General features: G+C 28.0%; 1 protein-coding gene across 1 annotated transcript; it reads left to right on the top strand.

Moving 5' to 3' along the window:
* The first annotated feature begins 3,613 nt into the window (after nucleotides 1–3,613).
* On the top strand, nucleotides 3,614–8,658 carry LOC132939572 (acyl-CoA-binding protein homolog). The gene is made up of 3 exons (XM_061006818.1): nucleotides 3,614–3,883; nucleotides 6,516–6,630; nucleotides 8,393–8,658. Exons 1-3 carry the CDS (start codon nucleotides 3,866–3,868, stop codon nucleotides 8,527–8,529), a joined length of 270 nt encoding a protein of 89 aa, XP_060862801.1. The 5' UTR covers nucleotides 3,614–3,865; the 3' UTR covers nucleotides 8,530–8,658.
* Nucleotides 8,659–18,546: the final 9,888 nt, after the last annotated feature.

Genomic DNA, 18,546 nt, shown 5'->3' with positions numbered 1-18,546 from the left:
AGGAAGAATTTTTCTTTTTATTATTTTATATAATTATATATGTTTTCCCTCCACTTGTTTAAAATGCAACTTGTCTGTTTTTATTATACTTTTTTTAATTACTCTGAGTTTTCTTACTATTTCAAATTTCAAATGGGAAAGGGTTGAAATTTGTATGTAACTTTCATATATTTTAAAATAACAAATTTTGATTTTTATACCATATAAACGGCACGGCGTATTGTACAAAAATTAGTAATATTATAGTTTAATACACACAGTATAACAATACAAATTTTAATACACGTATACAAGGAATTTATTTGTTATTATTTTTTTTAATAATAACCATGTATTGAATCCTATAAATACAAGTATTCTGTAAAGTGTAAACAATTTGTTTATCCAACTACTTTATCTAAGTAGCTATTGTGTTTAAGGTAGAGTCGTAGAGAGTTATTTTTTTATAATCTACAAACTAAATTAATTTACAAAAATAGAAATAAAGACAAAATACAAAATTTTTCCACAGTTTTTATAATTCAGATAAATAAAAATTGCATACAGTTTTATTTCTATTTCTATTATTTTTTACTCTAATGTGTTTCTTAAAATTATTATTTGGACAGTTGAAATATGTAGGTCTCAAATAATCAACATATTTCTGGCCTATACGTACCCCTTTTTTGTATAGTTAACATTTAGAACATATCTTAATGTTTCACATTTACTTTTATATGGATGTAATTGAGTGATTTTTAATATAAAAGATAGAGGATATTTTTCATACAGCAAATTAATCGGAAGTACACCAAATTCTTTATAATTATCTTCCGACCCGTTCTGTTTTATTAAGGCTGCATATAAGAACAGCACTATTTTCCATTTTGTAAAGAATTTAATGGTGTTAGTGGGTTTTCAAAATTTAGAGGCATCACCCTATATATAATTATACCATATTATAGTACAGTCAATATACTGATAAAGTGATGTATATACAATTTTTATAATACCTATCTGAGAAAAAATATCGTTCCAACCATGGCTAAATATATAGGTATGATCGCAACTTTGTGATACGCAGGTATCATAGCCGCCACTGGCAGTGAATTTTATCACTTCGATTTATTTGCTAACAAAACCATACAAATTATTAATTTATTGGCTAAATAAATCCAAAAATCACTGACAGCTGAGATTCCTTTCCATGCTAAAACATGCAATAGTTGTACGTGTGCAGCCCATAACGAAAATGCGTCTCAATGCGATCATACCTATATATTTGGCCATGGTTCAAACTATATTGTAGTTCATATTATAATAGTTCGTAGGCGCATATTGATATTTCATACATGGCAATTCCATCAAATATTACAATCTAACACCAAACTTAAATATCTAACTTTTGGTTACTCTATTACTTTTAAATTTATTTAATGCGTGAGATTTATTATAATCATTACAGATTTTTATTTCCTGATTTGGAAACTGTGTACAATTATATATTATAGATTGCAATTGATTAATATCTTTTCAAAATTAAGTTTTCGAATGAATTTATTCAACTCAGAACTTGCTTTACTATACACCATTACATTTTTATTGCAATATAGGTTTATATTATTATCATAAAGCCATTAAACTATTTTTTATAAGACTTAATAAAACATCTCATGAAATATGAAAACCAGTGCAGTACAGGCATGTATACGATATTATAAATGTCAATTCATATAAAACTATAAAAAAAATGCAATTTTATATTATTATAATACTATGTAGGGCTAATTGGAGAGTATTTGTTTATTTCACACGGAAATGAGAAATATTTCATATGGCATATCCTCCAAAAACACTGTGCATGCCTAGTACATACAATTGGCTAGTATTTATTTTCATTATACAATACTCGTCAGCCTCGAATCACTATATGAATAATATGCTGCCAGTTAAAAACGGCCTTTAACGAGTTGATAGTTGACTGCCATGAGCCGTCTTTCATACATATTGTCACATTTTATAACCAGTGTCGTTCAAATATTATAAATCTTTTTTTCATTTTTGATACATTTAAATATTTAAAATAATATATTATTTGTTTGTATAAGCCTATACATTTAATACTTATAAGCTATATTATTCATATTGAAATATCTGTTTTTTTCCAGGTTTATCTTCGAAACTGATAAACCGATTTTGTCTGGATTTTCTAAAACAGGTGGAGGGCTTTTCGAGGATAAAAGTCATCAAGGCTACTTTTTAATTTTTATCGGGCGGCTACAACAAAATTTGCGTCCAGTAGTAAACATTTCTACCGAATTGGCTAGGTACATACTAATTGTGGCCCAGGTTTTCATGGGGGTACATAACAACAACAAAAATATCCAATATCAAATTATATATTATATTATGGCATATTATTATTTGTTTAATATGTCGTATTTTTATGTGTAAACTTTCTAGGGCTCTAGGTTCTAGCATTCACATACATTTTATCCTATATAATTGCATCCGCATGATTTAGATATTTACAGTTTTACATATCGAGTATATTATATATATATATATATATACAAGGTGATTTATTAAGCGTAAAACACTCATTATCTCAAAAAGTATTAATGTTTTTGAAAATATTTTTTTACATAGTTTCAAGTTGTTAAAAAAACAACATTTTTATTAAAAAATTATATTTTTAAACATTTTTTATCCTTATAATTGTTTAAGTTTTTTACTTTTTTGAATGACAGCATAGAGTTTTAATTTCATTTTCATTTTCCAAAGCAGAATATTTTTTTAAGTATTTTAATACATAAATATCGAATTTAGGACGAGTAGTTTATGAGTTATAAGTATTTAAGGTTTAGACAAGCGGAGTAGTGGACACACATTTGCGGGGTAACCCCATACCACTCCACTCCGCCCATCTAAACTTTAAATGCTTATACCTCATAGACTACTCGCCCTAAATTAGATTTTTATGAATCAAAATACTTAGAAAAATATTCTGCTTTGGAATATGAATTTAAAACTCTATGCTGTCATTCAAAAAAATAAAAAACTTAAAAAATAATATAGATAAAAAATATTTAAAAATATAATTTTTTAATAAAAACATAGTTTTTTAACAACTTGAAACTGTGTAAAAAAAATATTTTCAAAAATATTAATACTTTTTGAGATAATGAGTGTTTTACGCTTTATGAATCACCCTGTATAATATGTACGATGTACCTATAGTGGACAATTTGTACTGTTTTTTTTTTCAACGGGTACCTACTTAAAATAGTTAGTTACCTCAACAATTCTTTTAATTTCCACTTTCCACAGATATAATATAATAATATACAACAGTAATAGTTTATGTGAGTATAATGAGTTGTCGTGTCTGCAATTAAGAAATACATTTTAAGTGCTAGAGCGTGGTTCGAATCAAAACAATACGTTTTTAATTATCCGGTATTAAAATTAATCAAAATACTTTGGCCAGTATTGTAGTAGGTCTTAACTTTTATGAACAAAAACAATGTACATAAAACATAATAAGTATAAACGAGTCGGTACGCAGTTTTTATTATTTGCATTTAATATTTTGTTGTTATTTTAACGTAGTAATATGCTCAAGTCGTGCCATGACGTACTTACTCAAACGCTGCCCACGGTTACCACTTACCGGTGCGTGAGTATTTATACGTACCGTGTACAAGAGTAAACTAGTAGTACGGGTAAAAAACAATTTCATTTCCAAACCAGTTTTCATTTCACTCAGCAACGATCGACCGACCAGCAGATTTTTAGAAGCTTGGCGCAGTGCATTTTCGTCCGTACGTCCGTGCAAATATAGAAAATTTCTACAGCTTTACAACACGTTGTATACTACATCATCATGGCTTCATTACAAGAGGTAAATAATAATTGTAACGATAAATAGTATGACAATACTGCGTGTTTAAAAATAATAGACATTTTAATATTTTATTAATTTTGTTGTTTACAGTATAATTTTAAAACCAAGTTAATATTATTTTATAATATGTTATAAAAGAAAATTTTTTTTTATATAATATCATCGTTTTCCTATGCACCAAAAATTAAATTATTATAAAGAAACCAATGATAATATGTACACGCACCGTAAACGAGAAAAGGCTCAACTTTCATTAGGATACTGTGGTGCAATCAAGCAATTTTTCACTAATTAAAGGCATTTTTTCGTAAAATTCTAAGTTATTAACTATGTTTCAATGATAAAATTCCTTAAAATATTTACGTCTCTAATTTTTGTTTGAGTACACTGCAGCCGCTGTATCCATAAATAACACCATTATAACATATAGTAGGTACCATTGAAATAAATCATTCTTCTCTTCGGTTATTCGCAAAAATAAAAATGTGCTTGTTCATTCTCAGTTTTAAAATTCGTAATTAAAAAAATGCGTTTCTCTTTTTTAATGACGGTTTAATGACGATTTAATAACTTTAATAACGATTTCGAATTATAATTATACAACACGTTTAAACAATACACCATGATGTCAATAGTTTTAAATACAACTTATGTAAAGTATGCAATTCTTATTAATCGGTTTTATATAATTTGAAGCAATTTAAATGTGTTGTATAATAACATTACATTAATTATACACACATTGAAGTGATAACAATCATGTGAACATTTCGATATTAAACTGCATACGAGTATATAGCACTCAGTGGGTTTTAAGCTGATCAATTTCTATGAGATAACATTTTATTTTACGATCCGTGATTTATATTTCATAATAATATATGCTATTTTAATCAAAGGAGACTTTAATTATACGCCGTATTTTATTTTTGCAGCCAACAATTTTCAACATTTTATAACCACTGAAACTTTTAAATTAAAACAAAGGTCTAAAACCTACACGTTATATTATACATAATGAATTTCAATTATATATGTCTTGCATAAAACATTTTTTTTTTACTCCGATCAATGTCAGTTACAGTTTTACCTGACCGAATAATACACAGTAACAATTTATTATAATACAATATTGATTACCTATCGTAAGTTTATAATGGATAAAATCTAACTTGAGTTTGTGGGTAGTGTAAAGAGTTGCCTATTTAATTTTAATCTTTACAATTAGGTACTCGTTTCGTGAAAGTCCTAGCACGTTACATTCATATTTATTCGATATATTATAATAACATATTTTTTACATAGATATGTTTAGGTATTAGATACGTTTCATCATTAGGTACCTTACGCATTACTAAGTTTTAACACTATCGTTATTATTATTTTCTCTTTGCGAGAATCGCGGAAATACGCGCTCATAATATGTAGGTACTATTACGAACTATACAGACCGTAGAGTTACAAAATATAATAATAACTGCAATAATTGTCGAGAGCCAGACAATAAATTACGGTAGGTACGTTTTTAAAATCCAGCAGACCGTTGACGTGTACGCATTACGCATGTACCTATAATGTCCCAATAATGCATAGTTTATTTGCGGAATAAGACCGGGTGGAACGTTACATAAAATAATTTAAATGGTATAATATGCGAATCGACGTGCAAAACGTATCACAACGATTTCGAAACGATCAAAGACTGTTTTGCGCAGACGTCAAGCCTGTACTTATGTTGTATGTATTATTGTTGTATGTAATATGTAATATTATTAGGTAGGTATATACGACCTTATGACCACTGCCTGCACTGTATGTTATTACAAACAGGTGCGCACCATATCACAATATTATAACTTCAAATGCCGTTATTGGTAAAGGTCTTTACCGACTTATATATAGGCTATCGAAAAAGCCAAAAATCTGTCGCGAAAACTGTTTACTTTTCCACGTCGGCGTGCCTATAACGTACCTACAGACATGGTATATTGTAATAATATTGTAATAATATACAACAACAATCGTGTACGATCGCTTCGTGAACTCGTATATTATTATGAGTGCATTACGTCCTGCGCATTACACAGATCCCCCAGAGGTCAACAACTCTGGGAAATAAAAACAATTATTTTCGTTGTACCTAAATATGATGCGCGTGTATAAACTATATAATATATGTAACGAAGAAACAGCCCGTCTGCGGTGTACACCTATATAAAATATTATACTGTATACAGTGTACCTACCTGTTGTGCGCATAGCCTTTAGCGACAGATTTCTTCCTCTTCCTGGTGCAATATTGTATATATTATTATACAAAACGTACATGGTGTATATTATTATTATGCTATTGATCATCACGTAATATAACGCGCGTACGTTGTACATATTTTACGTTCAAAATAACAATAATAATATTATTATGATGTGTTCGTGCGTTTGAGGTAAGAAAAAAAAACGCGTTCGGGCAATAATATAATATTACTATCGTTGGCTGGACGGTCTAAACCTATAAATATATGGGTGTATGATATTATTATTGTTCCGTTATATTTTGGTGTAACGTGTGTGTGTGTGTGTATCTGGACATCTCTTTATGATTGTTGTCATATTTTTGTGTTTTTTACAGCGTTTCGAAGCAGCCACCGAAGAAGTGAAAACGCTCACGAAAAGACCGACCGACGTCGAACTATTGGAACTGTACGCCCTCTTCAAACAAGCCACGGTCGGAGACAACGACACCAGTTAGTATAATATAATATAATATTATATTATGATTATAATATAAGTGTTCGGTGTGACGTTGTGTTTGTGAACTATTTAATTTTATTATTGTATATGCACGCCCAGACGTGAAAAATAAATTACGGCGAAGTAGAGTAGAACATATTTATAGTATTTCAATGCTATAATGCGTAATGCATGTACACGGTGCAAAATTAATGAAACATAAATTTCAATTTTAAATGCATAACATTTGGTATCGCGTGGCACAATATGGATTATTAAGTATATTTCAGTATTAGAGAAACGAAAAAAATAAATATAAATAATAATGAACTGTGTTGTGCGATGTGCTGCTTATATATAGAGAATTTAAATATTTGTATAATGTGTCTATGTTTAAAATAATACTGTCGTTATAGAGTTATAGACTATGACACTATGCAAAGTGCAATTATTGTCGATTGAGCCGTCAAGAAGTTTAAAAATAAAATAATAACGTCAACATACGTCCTGCCTAATACTCAGCTTATAAATATTCAAAGTATTCTTAAGAAGTTCATAATCATAAATTATGAATTATGATCAATTATTGTGATTTTTGTTGAGCACTTAGTAACTTCGTGTCAATACTCGATACATGTCATAATATAGTTTCTGAGTCATTCAACTTATTCGTTTATCTATTCACTACTTATATATTATAATACGAGTTCCATAACATCCTGCAACCGTGTATTCGATTCTAATTTTAGTACAACGTACTTCCGAAAACACGATTGATTCAAAACACGATTGTAGATTGTAGATTATACAATTCAAAATATTTTACCGGAATATAAAAAATTATTAAAAACGATTTTAAGGGCGATTAAAAAAATAGTTAGTAGTCCAGGAAGCTTTCATAAGAGCTGTAAATAAATTAATAAACCGATCAGTGGGTGATCAGAGATCAAGAGAAGTGTGGAGAAAAATATTAGGTAGTTACGGTAATAGGGAACAGGGGTTACTTATAAACTAATGAATTGGATATTATAATCAAAACAAAAAAGATTTGTGGCATAAAGAAACAGACTTAGACAATATTTCATCCGAATATTCCGAATTATTATAATATATTGCAATATACAATAATAGTATACTATTGGTGCTAAACAAAAACATGAGTTTGGTCGCGTGGACATCAACAGTGGAAAACGTATACTTGTCGTAGCATACATTTTCTCGCAATTTGTTCTCGATTTTATAATAGGTACTTCTCGTACTAATACAGCAAACCACCAAATTTAAAATTAAATCTATGGTGACCGCTACTATAGCGAACAAAGTTATTCATTACTCATTAGTATGCACTCAGTACATTAATGTTTTGTATGACTTTTGACATTTCACGAAACTCATACATTCGTACAAACAAAAAAAAGCTTGTGTTAGTTAGGTGTAGCACTAAGGGGGCATATTTTCGCACGATTTGCAAACTATTGAGATTAAAATATTCTACGGTTATTCATGTTCCGACACGTCTCCAAACTTAAAAATAATAAACACTACACAAAATAAGATGTGCGTGCTAATGCTTAGGTAATTGAAACTAATTTGTATTTTAATTGAAAACTAAAATCTAAGCCAATATAAAATAAGCAAAATGTGTCATACTCTAACAAATTGTGTGATTTACTTGTTTATGTACTTACGGTATTTACCTACCTACGATCTACCTATCTATAGAAATTTACTAACCCTGGTATGACAGTATATAATACATTTTTATTATTATTATAGGCAAACCCGGTATGTTTGATTTGAAAGCCAAAAAAAAGTGGGAGTTTTGGACCAATTTAAAAGGAACTTCCAAAGAAGACTGCCAAGAAAAATATATTGCAAAAATGGGAGAATTCATTGTCAAATACAGGGATTGATTCCTAAAAATATACTAAGATGTTTATAAATTTATAATGTACCTTTTATTATACTTTTTTTTTGCTTTGTTTGTTTACTCGTATTCAAAATTCAATATGATTTAAATAAATAAAATGTTTTCTTTTCAATTTTTTTATATATAATATGTAATAAAATCAACAGTCAATATTAAAAACGAATGATGAACAAATTTAACTTTTAAGGGGATAGGTCTGTTTTCCTCTTTAAACCCTATATCTGTCTTTCACAGAAAAAAGGTAAGAAATAATTTTATTTATTACATTTTAAAGGATCATTTCTATGTATATACTTCTATATTTTTATTTTATATTACTTGTTATTTTTATTTGACTATTTATTAAGTATTAAAAAAATATTGATAACTGCAATTGAGCCTTATTTTGTGGGTATAGTTATACTATAACTTATAAAAAAAAAATCAAGAACAATTCATTATGTATAGCTATATATTTTTGTTTTTATTAATTTTTAAGGAATCAACTACAAGTTTATTAACCTACGTTACATTTTTTCTTACACTGGAAGAAATAGATTAAGTTTTCATTACATTACACTACATTAAATTACATAAACTGTGTATATTATATTGTAATTATTAGGTACAAGTGTATAACAATGAAAATTCCTATTTTAGTATTTATTGTATTCCGTCAACTTAAAACTAAATTTAAAAAAAAAGAACTTATTGAGTTGGTCCACTGAAAAAAATGGTAATGGGTGTGTTCAATTTTAATTCAATCAAAAACCAAAAAAACTATCTACTAGTATAACAAGGTATGTTGAACTATTTTTTACCATAAACATCGAATAACTATATTATTTAATAATATTGTTATATTATTATAATATCATGTGTAGCACGGTGTAGGTATTATATATATATATTAAAATATAAATAAATACCATGAAGAATAAAGATATCTTTATTCTTCATAGTAAATACCTATGTACTATAGAACGGTGTGAATAGGTTTGTGATATTGTTGTGTGGATAACTTAAACTAAATGAATAAATATTTTTAAAATGTCACTGTATAGAGTATATACAATATCATGATAGGTATAATAATTAAAAGTGTAATATAGCAAGTTTCTACGGTTAATATGTTTTGAATTACAACTAAATAACTAGGGAAATAACAAACCCATAATTGTTAGGGAAAAAATCGTTATTTTCCGGTTATTCATCCAATTTCGTCGAAATTTTAATTTCAAACACTTGACAAACCAAAAATGTTGGTTATATATTTTCAATATTTTTACTGATGTAAAAACAATTTATGAGAAACCTCGTAATAAATTGTCGATATTTTCGTATATTAGAAACAATGAATTATTATCAAGATAAACAAAAAGAAATCAAAAAATGTTATAGTTTGACTGATTATAGTGAAATATATTTCACTTGATCAATATATTCAAAATTCATCACCAACATATTATATCTACTAATATATTCTTATTCAACCAAACTTTTAGATTCTGAACGGAACGATGAATGTAATGATGTGTGGTTTTTTTTTTTATTTATTCGTCTTTTTGTTGTGCTTGTCATCACTGTTTGGGGCAATAAAACTGCCTCGATTTTCTTCAACAGTATATCTTTATTGATAGGAAAGTGAATCAAATTGGTGCATTCGGAAAGTCAAAATTTAAATTTCTTAAAAGTTTTCAAAAGCGCCGGGAAAAACAAAATACAAATTAATGTAAAACGGGAATTTTTACGCAAAATCGATTTTGGTTTTTGGTAAACTAAAACAAATGGTCGAAGATACATGACATTTTCACTGGTTGTTTATATTAGCATTTTTGTACACGATAAAATTTTCAAAATTTTCAAAATATTTTTATTTGTTTTGAACTGTTTACGGGCATTTTCAGTTTCCAATATTTTAAGGTTTTTAATATGAATGTCAATAAAATTTTATTTGTTGCATAAAAAAGCTTGCAAATTTAATACAACGCTCCTAATACATTGTTACAATGGTATTTGAAAAATATTAAAAATCCAGTCACAATTTTTTTATAAGTATTTAAAGTTCAAATCTTGACAAAATACGTAAAAATTCACGAAAATGTGCAAACTATTTTGAGTTAGAAATTCATAAAAAAATTTTCTTTTTAAATCATAGTTTTTAAAAGGAAGATACAAGATTAGTTTGTCTACCTTTATAAAATAAAAAAATTCTACAATAAAGTCAAATTACATTTTTATGAGCGTTTGAAGAAGAATTTTCTTATTATGTTGTAATTTAAAAACGAATTAATTACTTTAAATATATGAAAATTTCACTGAATGTTTATAAATTTTCATTTTCTATACACCATAAAATTATTTATAATATTTTGACTCGTTTTGAGCTGTTTACGGACATTTTCAATTTTCAATTTTTTAATTTTTTTTTCTATAAATGTTAATATGATTTAATTCGTTGGGTACAAAAGTTTGAAAATATAATACAGAGCTTCTGATAGGTACATTGTTACAACAGCAGTTGAAAAATATTAAAAATACAAAAGCACGTTTTTTTTATAAGCATTTAAAGTTCGAATGTTGACGACATTTATCAAATTATTTAGTAGTAAAATATTCATAAATGTTCAACTTTTATAGCTAAAGGTTGAAATTTTAAAACAAGGTTCCATGTAACTATGTAAGTAGTTAATTCTGTAACCAAAAAATCTAAAAATTTTCATTAACACAGTTTTTTTTGTAGTTATTTTTAAGTTCAAATTTGGACGAAATTACAAATTATATAACCAAAAATAACGATTTTAGTTATTTATTATGTAATTGTATAATATTAATTCATTTTACCGGCTACTGTATTACAACTAGCTGATCCCGCTGGCACTTCGTTGCCCGTTAAATGTACCAATTCTACATGACTCAAACTTTGTTCAATTCGTTATTTAATATTCGGTGTATGGTGTTCAAAATTTATCTTAACTTTTCTGCTGCCCGGAATAAAAATTCTGATTCGCAGCAGTATATTATCAGGTAGGCAATCTCTACCTGCGGTAGATCGCGGACCCCGTGCTGTTTGTACGTAAGTGTATGATTTAACTCTAAAGTATCAAAATTGTACCAAGTTTGTCATTTTTACTTAATTCCACCTACGGACGATTAATATAATCAATTAATACAAAAGCCTAACGCAACCGTACTAAAATCCGACGAATAAAAAAAACAAATTTGACACTTTTTAAATTGGCCTATCTTCTTCCCAGAGGTCTAATCTACACACAAACATTCATTTTTATCTATACTAATATATGAAATGATAGTGTTTGTTTGTATGTTCGGGATAAACTCCGAAACTACTGAACCGATTTCTAAAATTCTTTCACCAATACAAAGCCACATTCTTTGTGAGTGTTATAGGCTAATTTAAAAAGGGAAGTGATCACAATCAACATTTTTGTTTTTTAATGGTTGCTATGGGTTATATATATATAGATAAAAATAATTGTATAGACGTTGTTGTTTTTGGCCATGTCGCCAGGTGTGCATTTAAGAGGCCATAATTCCGGAACCATTTATCCCACAGCCTACAAACTTCACAGAAACCATCTACATATCAATTTTAATATGTCCTGAAATTTTTATCGAAATCGATTTGGTGGATCTTGAGTTATAAAATGTATTCAAAATGTACGCTTATTTTTATATATATAGATAAGTAATAACATATAAATATAATATAAAATATCCTAGACTGACAAACCGTCTCCGCTCAGAATGGTTTTCGTATACAATGATATTATAACATTGTATTCAAATATAATACAATCCATTATACAGTGACCCACTTGTAACCTACTGTACAGCAGAGCAATATCCACTTACCGCTTTATTATGATGATTTTTTTAAACCTAAGGTGCAAGTATTTTTGGTAAATGTTTAACTATAATTGATATATTTTAAAATACTAAAAATGAAAACATCAGATTTTTAGATAATTTGTTGGGCTTAAATATTGATTTTTACTACGATACCAAATTATATTTAAACGGAAAAATGTTATGTTACAATATTACTTCAAATTATATAATAAAATTTTTGTTAAATTTGTACTGTTATAATACTATTATTTTTAATTTAGAAGACTTTCCTTATGACTTATGAGGATTATTAACAAAAATGCGAGTATACATAAACATACCTAATATTTTGGTTGATCATTTCGCCAATATAATATTAGAAATATTTATAATGAATAAATATTTAATATAATATAAGACGTGTATAACCATTATTATTTACATTTTTAAATCTCTAAACACATTATAGATAGCTCTAATTTGAAAGTTTTTACTACGAGGAATGATTATGTTAACACAAATAACTTAATATTTTTGTGAAATATTTTATTATTTTACGCACAGTTCTGTATAAATAGTTGCATATAAATAAGCTATGCAGATTCTCACATTATAATATTATGTTTTATTGTCGTGACTCGTGACGTCGTTGCTCGCATTTTTCTTATTATTATTGATGACGAATAACGTCTGGATGACTCATTAATTTAGTTTTTTTTATTCTTCTAGTATTTTATCTCTATTTTTTTCCTCACTCGATGCTCTGACTTTCTAAACATGAAGTATGTCGTCGGCTAAACCAACTTTTACGTAATAAGAGGGACCCAGAAATTCAGATTTCAGACTGGTTTAATTCCGGTAACTAAAAACACTTGAAATTATATACAAACAAAAATGTTTAGAAATCTTCTCCAAGCACGACACAATATATAACTAAAATAATAATAAAAATAATAATATAGGTTTGGTCTTGGGTACATTAACATTTACAGTGTAATTCTAGTGAAATAATTTTTTTGCGCCGAAAAGTGGTGTGAATAAAAATGAAGTACTTCTGTGTGGAATACTTTTATTTTTACACTTTATATAGCTTAGTAAGAAACTAAAAATATTGGATATTTGGATCGTTTTTAGTTGTAACTAATAATTCGAGTTTGGTAGCATTTAAAAAAATAAAATAGTTTTATTAGGTATGAAAATCAAAACCCGTTTCACACTTGCAATGGCCTGATTAAATCACAAACTACATGTCAATTAATCCAATTTATGAGTTCAAACATTTTCGTTGAATCCTATACAGTTGCATTTGTTTTTTACTTGTAATAATAATATTTCATATCATAACAATATTTATATATTATAATATACGTACAGTGGAAAAAATGGGATAGCGGCCAGCTTCTCCCGGTTAGTCGTTATAGTTTTGCTGGCAGGACTGTACCACTTTTTCGCCAAAATCGATCTTTCCATTTTCCACCAAGTCTGTTTATCGCCAGTATAATAATATATATTTCCATTTTCATCTACAACAAATAGTTTTTAGATTTTGGTAACTCTTATTGGCCTTATTGATACATAAAAAATATTAGTATAATAGTATATGAATACAAAGAGTATATTATATAAAAATATATATAAGTATTATATATAAATATATGAAACAAATAATTAATTAAAATTGTATTCTCATAGAAAACGTCTATAAGTTATAACTTATAAGTGGAAACTTAATAAAATTAGTGCAATAAATTATAATATTAATAAAATCATAACAACACTTTATCATAGTTGTCATATGTATTGCTAACGTATTACGTAACGTCCCTCTCTTTCCTATAAATTAATAAGGAAAAGGCACCGATTGTGAAAATACTATCTACGTGATACCTATATAATATTATATCTTATCAGTTCGTAGGATAAAGGGTTACCAAAATCTAAAAACGAAATTTATTGTACCGAAAAATGGAGATGTATATATTACCATACTGGGGGTAAACAGAAAGACCAATTTTTGGGGAAAAAACAATGCTCTGCTGACAGTTATAGTGAACTAGTTTTATAGTGATATAACTATATGACTGTCCATTAAATTTAGAGGTACATTTTTAGGCCAAGTAAAATCCTAGAATAATTTTTTTAAATTTATTTTGATATTAAATGTTTTAACATTCAACATGTTATTAGAAGTTTAATAAATGTTTACATTATATGTATTCTAACTATTCGGTCTATTTGTTACGAATAACGTTAGTAAACAGTATTGATTTTACTGGGTAGTGACATTGTGACTATATATATAGAGTTTTTAAATATAAAAAGAATTAAAATTATTAATCTAGTGTGTAATTATTTGTCGTCAAAGCCATTTGAGTCATGATGGGCCGACTTTTCGGAGTCTTGCGATATAGGATTACGTCCTGTGGCAGTATAGAGTCGTAGACATATTCTGTAGTCTTTTATTTTGTTTTGGATCCAAGTCTGTAGAACCAGGCTCCTTCTGCTGTATGGAGTATTGCGATTTGCGTGGATGTTTTTTAATTGGGCTTTAACAAAGTCTTGAATGAGGGTTATTCCCGTATCATTATATATTCGTTTATTCTTCATGAACCATGACAACCAGGACATCTTTAAACTTATCCATAGAAACTTGTTTTGGAGTATTTGGAAATTTTTTTTTTGTGTAAGAGGCCAACGCCCATTTTAGGAAAACGTGGTGGATTAACGCCCAAATTATTGAGGTGTATCGTGTATAGTAGGAGTGAAGATTTTATTTGGAGTGTTGATTTGTAGTTTACTAATGTGAAGAGATTTTTCCATTCTGATATAGCCTTGGGTGAGTTTTTTGTTGCTATGGATTTTCCAGGTAAGTGTTTCGTCTAGAAAAACACCAAAATACTTAACCGAGACATCTTTCTTATTCCATTATATTGCTTGGTTTTCTTCATAAAATCGATAGTGATCACCTTGTGTCTTTTTAAGGCAAACATTTTTGTTGCACATTTGGTTGAGTTAATATTTAGTAGAACCAGACAGTGACTTAAAATACTAAGTCATATAGGTACTGGTTCACTACTTTGGTAATAACGATTTTTGATCTGTGATTTACTGTCTTCCTATTACAGTCCACGTAATATCATTAATAGTACTGTAAATTGTAATAAGTTATAACTAATAAAGTTATAGACATACAGGCGTACAGTCGTAATGTGTATACAATTCTGTAACGCGTATACCATAAATAATCGTCATCATTAATACGATCAATCAGATGTAGGTAAAGTTATATTATTAGGTAGGTTTATTATTTTCGTGTAGGTGCTATGTTAAAGCAGTCTATTATCGAAATATTAGTGTTTTGTCAAATGGGATATTATGTTGTGAAAGATGATGGTTTCGGTTAGGAATTATTGATTCTGCTATGCAGGAATATATTTTAATTTGACGCTGTCAAATGATATAATATTTGCTATATAAAATATGAATTAACGTATATTTATAAGATTATCAGGTATATTTAAATATCATATACATTGTTTCTTTATCGTGTGGTTTACGGAAATAACAAATGCGCATGTGTAGGTACCTACAATACACTGTTCGGTTAAAAAGGAAATATTATTATACAGGCATGTCGCATGTAGTACTTATTTTAATATTATAATAATACAATGATATAATATTGTGATATTTTACAATACACCATCGGACCATCCCTTAATCCGTATTGTCCATTCACTCTAACAGCCCAGCCTTGAATTTCTAACACGATGTTTCCCGTATTTGTGGGTAAGTATTATTATACGATTATAACTGCAAGTTATGTATTTGCATGTTTTTTTTGCTTTATAAGATTTTTAAAACCTATTTTGTGATGAATTCGGATTTGGATTTTGAAAATCAATCGTTTGTGCATTTAGCCCAGCTCCGTCAGTACTCAGTTGTCAGTATCATAAACATGCACTTGTTTCCATTTACACGCAGCTTCGCAATTATTTTCCATCATAACCGACCGTAGGTATAGTATAGGTGCCTCATACTGAGTTTTCACAAGACCAATTTTATTGCAACTGCAATCACTTCTGTTTGTAGTATTAATGAAAACGCAGAAATTGTTTTTTCAACCATCATTTCATATTGATTTGATTTAATGAATATACGTTTACAAATTAATATTCATATTAATTAATTAATAGTCAATTTTCAATAATATACGAGTATGAAGTATAGATAAAACAATACGGATGTCGGCTGTCGACTGTACCTAATGTTTTTAATTGTTAATTATTTTTTAATACTTAGGCACACGCATAAACGGGCATGCGGCGCGTATATCTGACGAAGTACCACATTAGCTGGTAGCTTATACGGTAATGTTAAGTATAATCCGAGTATGATGATATTATTACCACTAACTAAACTTGTACATTAACTTGTTTATGTATAATATTTAGCCTATAGTTGAGTTCAATCAATTTGTATTACCTGCAACTGAAAGTAAAAAAAATTAATATTGTTTGTGAAAATAAGTGTACGGACGCAGGTACAATGTACATATTATTTTACTTATTAGTTATTTAAACATAACAATATATTAAAACGTTTAAACGTAAATTATAATCAAAGCTGTGGAATAAATATTATTATATTCAGATTTAACTTATGGTTGATGTAGCCATATAGTTATTATTTTATTAATGATATATTGATTTATTGTAAAGTAAAATAAACCCGATTACAGATTAGTGATTGATGATATTGTGCATTTTAGTCTATATTTAGTCTATTTATTTATTTATTTGTTTCCAAACAAAAAAATATCTAATAATTAAATAATGTGTAGGTACCTAGTCCTAGTACCTACATAATTATATCAACAATACTAAATTATTTAGTAATTATTCTTGAAATCTCCTGCATATACTTGGATATCTTTTTCATTTTCATCTTTGTTCTAGTAAGGAAACTAAACTTTTTAATACGGTACTTCTTAAGTCCTAATGATTTTTCGTTTTAATATTATTAATACTGAGATGCATCATCGACATCAAATAAAAAATAATAAATAAAACATTAACAATATAGTTTGTATTTCCTAGTTCGCCGACACCACGGTAATCTACACCTGTAGATAACCGTGGCTGACACCTAATTCACCGCCAATCGGTATTCAGATCATTTTATTTAACCTAATAAAATTATTTATTTATATAAAAGTACTTACATCAAAAATATCTGATATAGAGATATAATAAAAATAAATATAATGTAATATACTAATATAATAATAATATGACCCTGTGGTTTGGACATAACTACGTTTACATTTTTCAATATTGCACGCCCGGCATAATTATCCACGCACTTATACTTTATAGTAAGTATTCGTTGTTTCGGTATATTCTGTGCATTTTATAAGTGTTAATTTCAAGTAAGCCCTGATTTTTTTTCGAACTTAATTTTAAGCCATACCATTACGGCGAAAAAATAAAATGAATAAGTTATACTATGTATGTATTGTATAATATAGTGTTAACTGTTTGTTACAGTACCTAGTGGCTTGTGCTCAAGTTCACGCAGTGATAAGTATTACTACAAACTAAAATCATAATTTATATTTAAAATCCACAGTGGACTTTTCAGTTATTTATTAATTTATATATAAGTACCTATGTATAATATTATATTGATCGATGTCAATCATTCCATTATAGGTCGGAATCACGAATCACGATAAGATTTTTCACGACATTTGACATTTGTATAGTGCTATTACCTATAGTTGTATTGCTATGCCAAGAAGCAAGTAGCTAATATTATCATCGTTGTTGGAGAATTGGACATTTTTTAAAAACCGCTAAAAACTGTTTGTAGACACATAAAGATATGACCTGTGGTAGTGCAAATTCCCGGCACTCCCCTGTAAGAACGTCAACAAATTGTGACAGTTGTCTGCTGCAATGACAGACCTCCCCCCCCCATACAACACACATCATTGTAGAATCTATACATTCATTGCTCAGCTCAGAATCTAAAAGGTGCTATTACAGTACAACTTATTTGAACAAAATAATGTAATGATAATTAATGAAAAAAAATTATTGGATTATTATTTATTTTTGAAACCGATATAATGTGATAATGTTGATTGTTGATACTACGTCAACAA

Source organism: Metopolophium dirhodum, chromosome 2 (genome assembly GCF_019925205.1).
Source record: "Metopolophium dirhodum isolate CAU chromosome 2, ASM1992520v1, whole genome shotgun sequence".
NCBI classification, from domain to species: Eukaryota; Metazoa; Arthropoda; class Insecta; order Hemiptera; family Aphididae; genus Metopolophium; species Metopolophium dirhodum.
This window is presented reverse-complemented; position numbering and strand designations above follow the sequence as displayed.

Excerpts from the sequence above, each read along its gene's own strand:
- LOC132939572 (XM_061006818.1), top strand. Across the intron at positions 6,631-8,392 it reads GGTCGGAGACAACGACACCA|GCAAACCCGGTATGTTTGAT; the intron begins GTTAGTATAATA and ends TTATTATTATAG.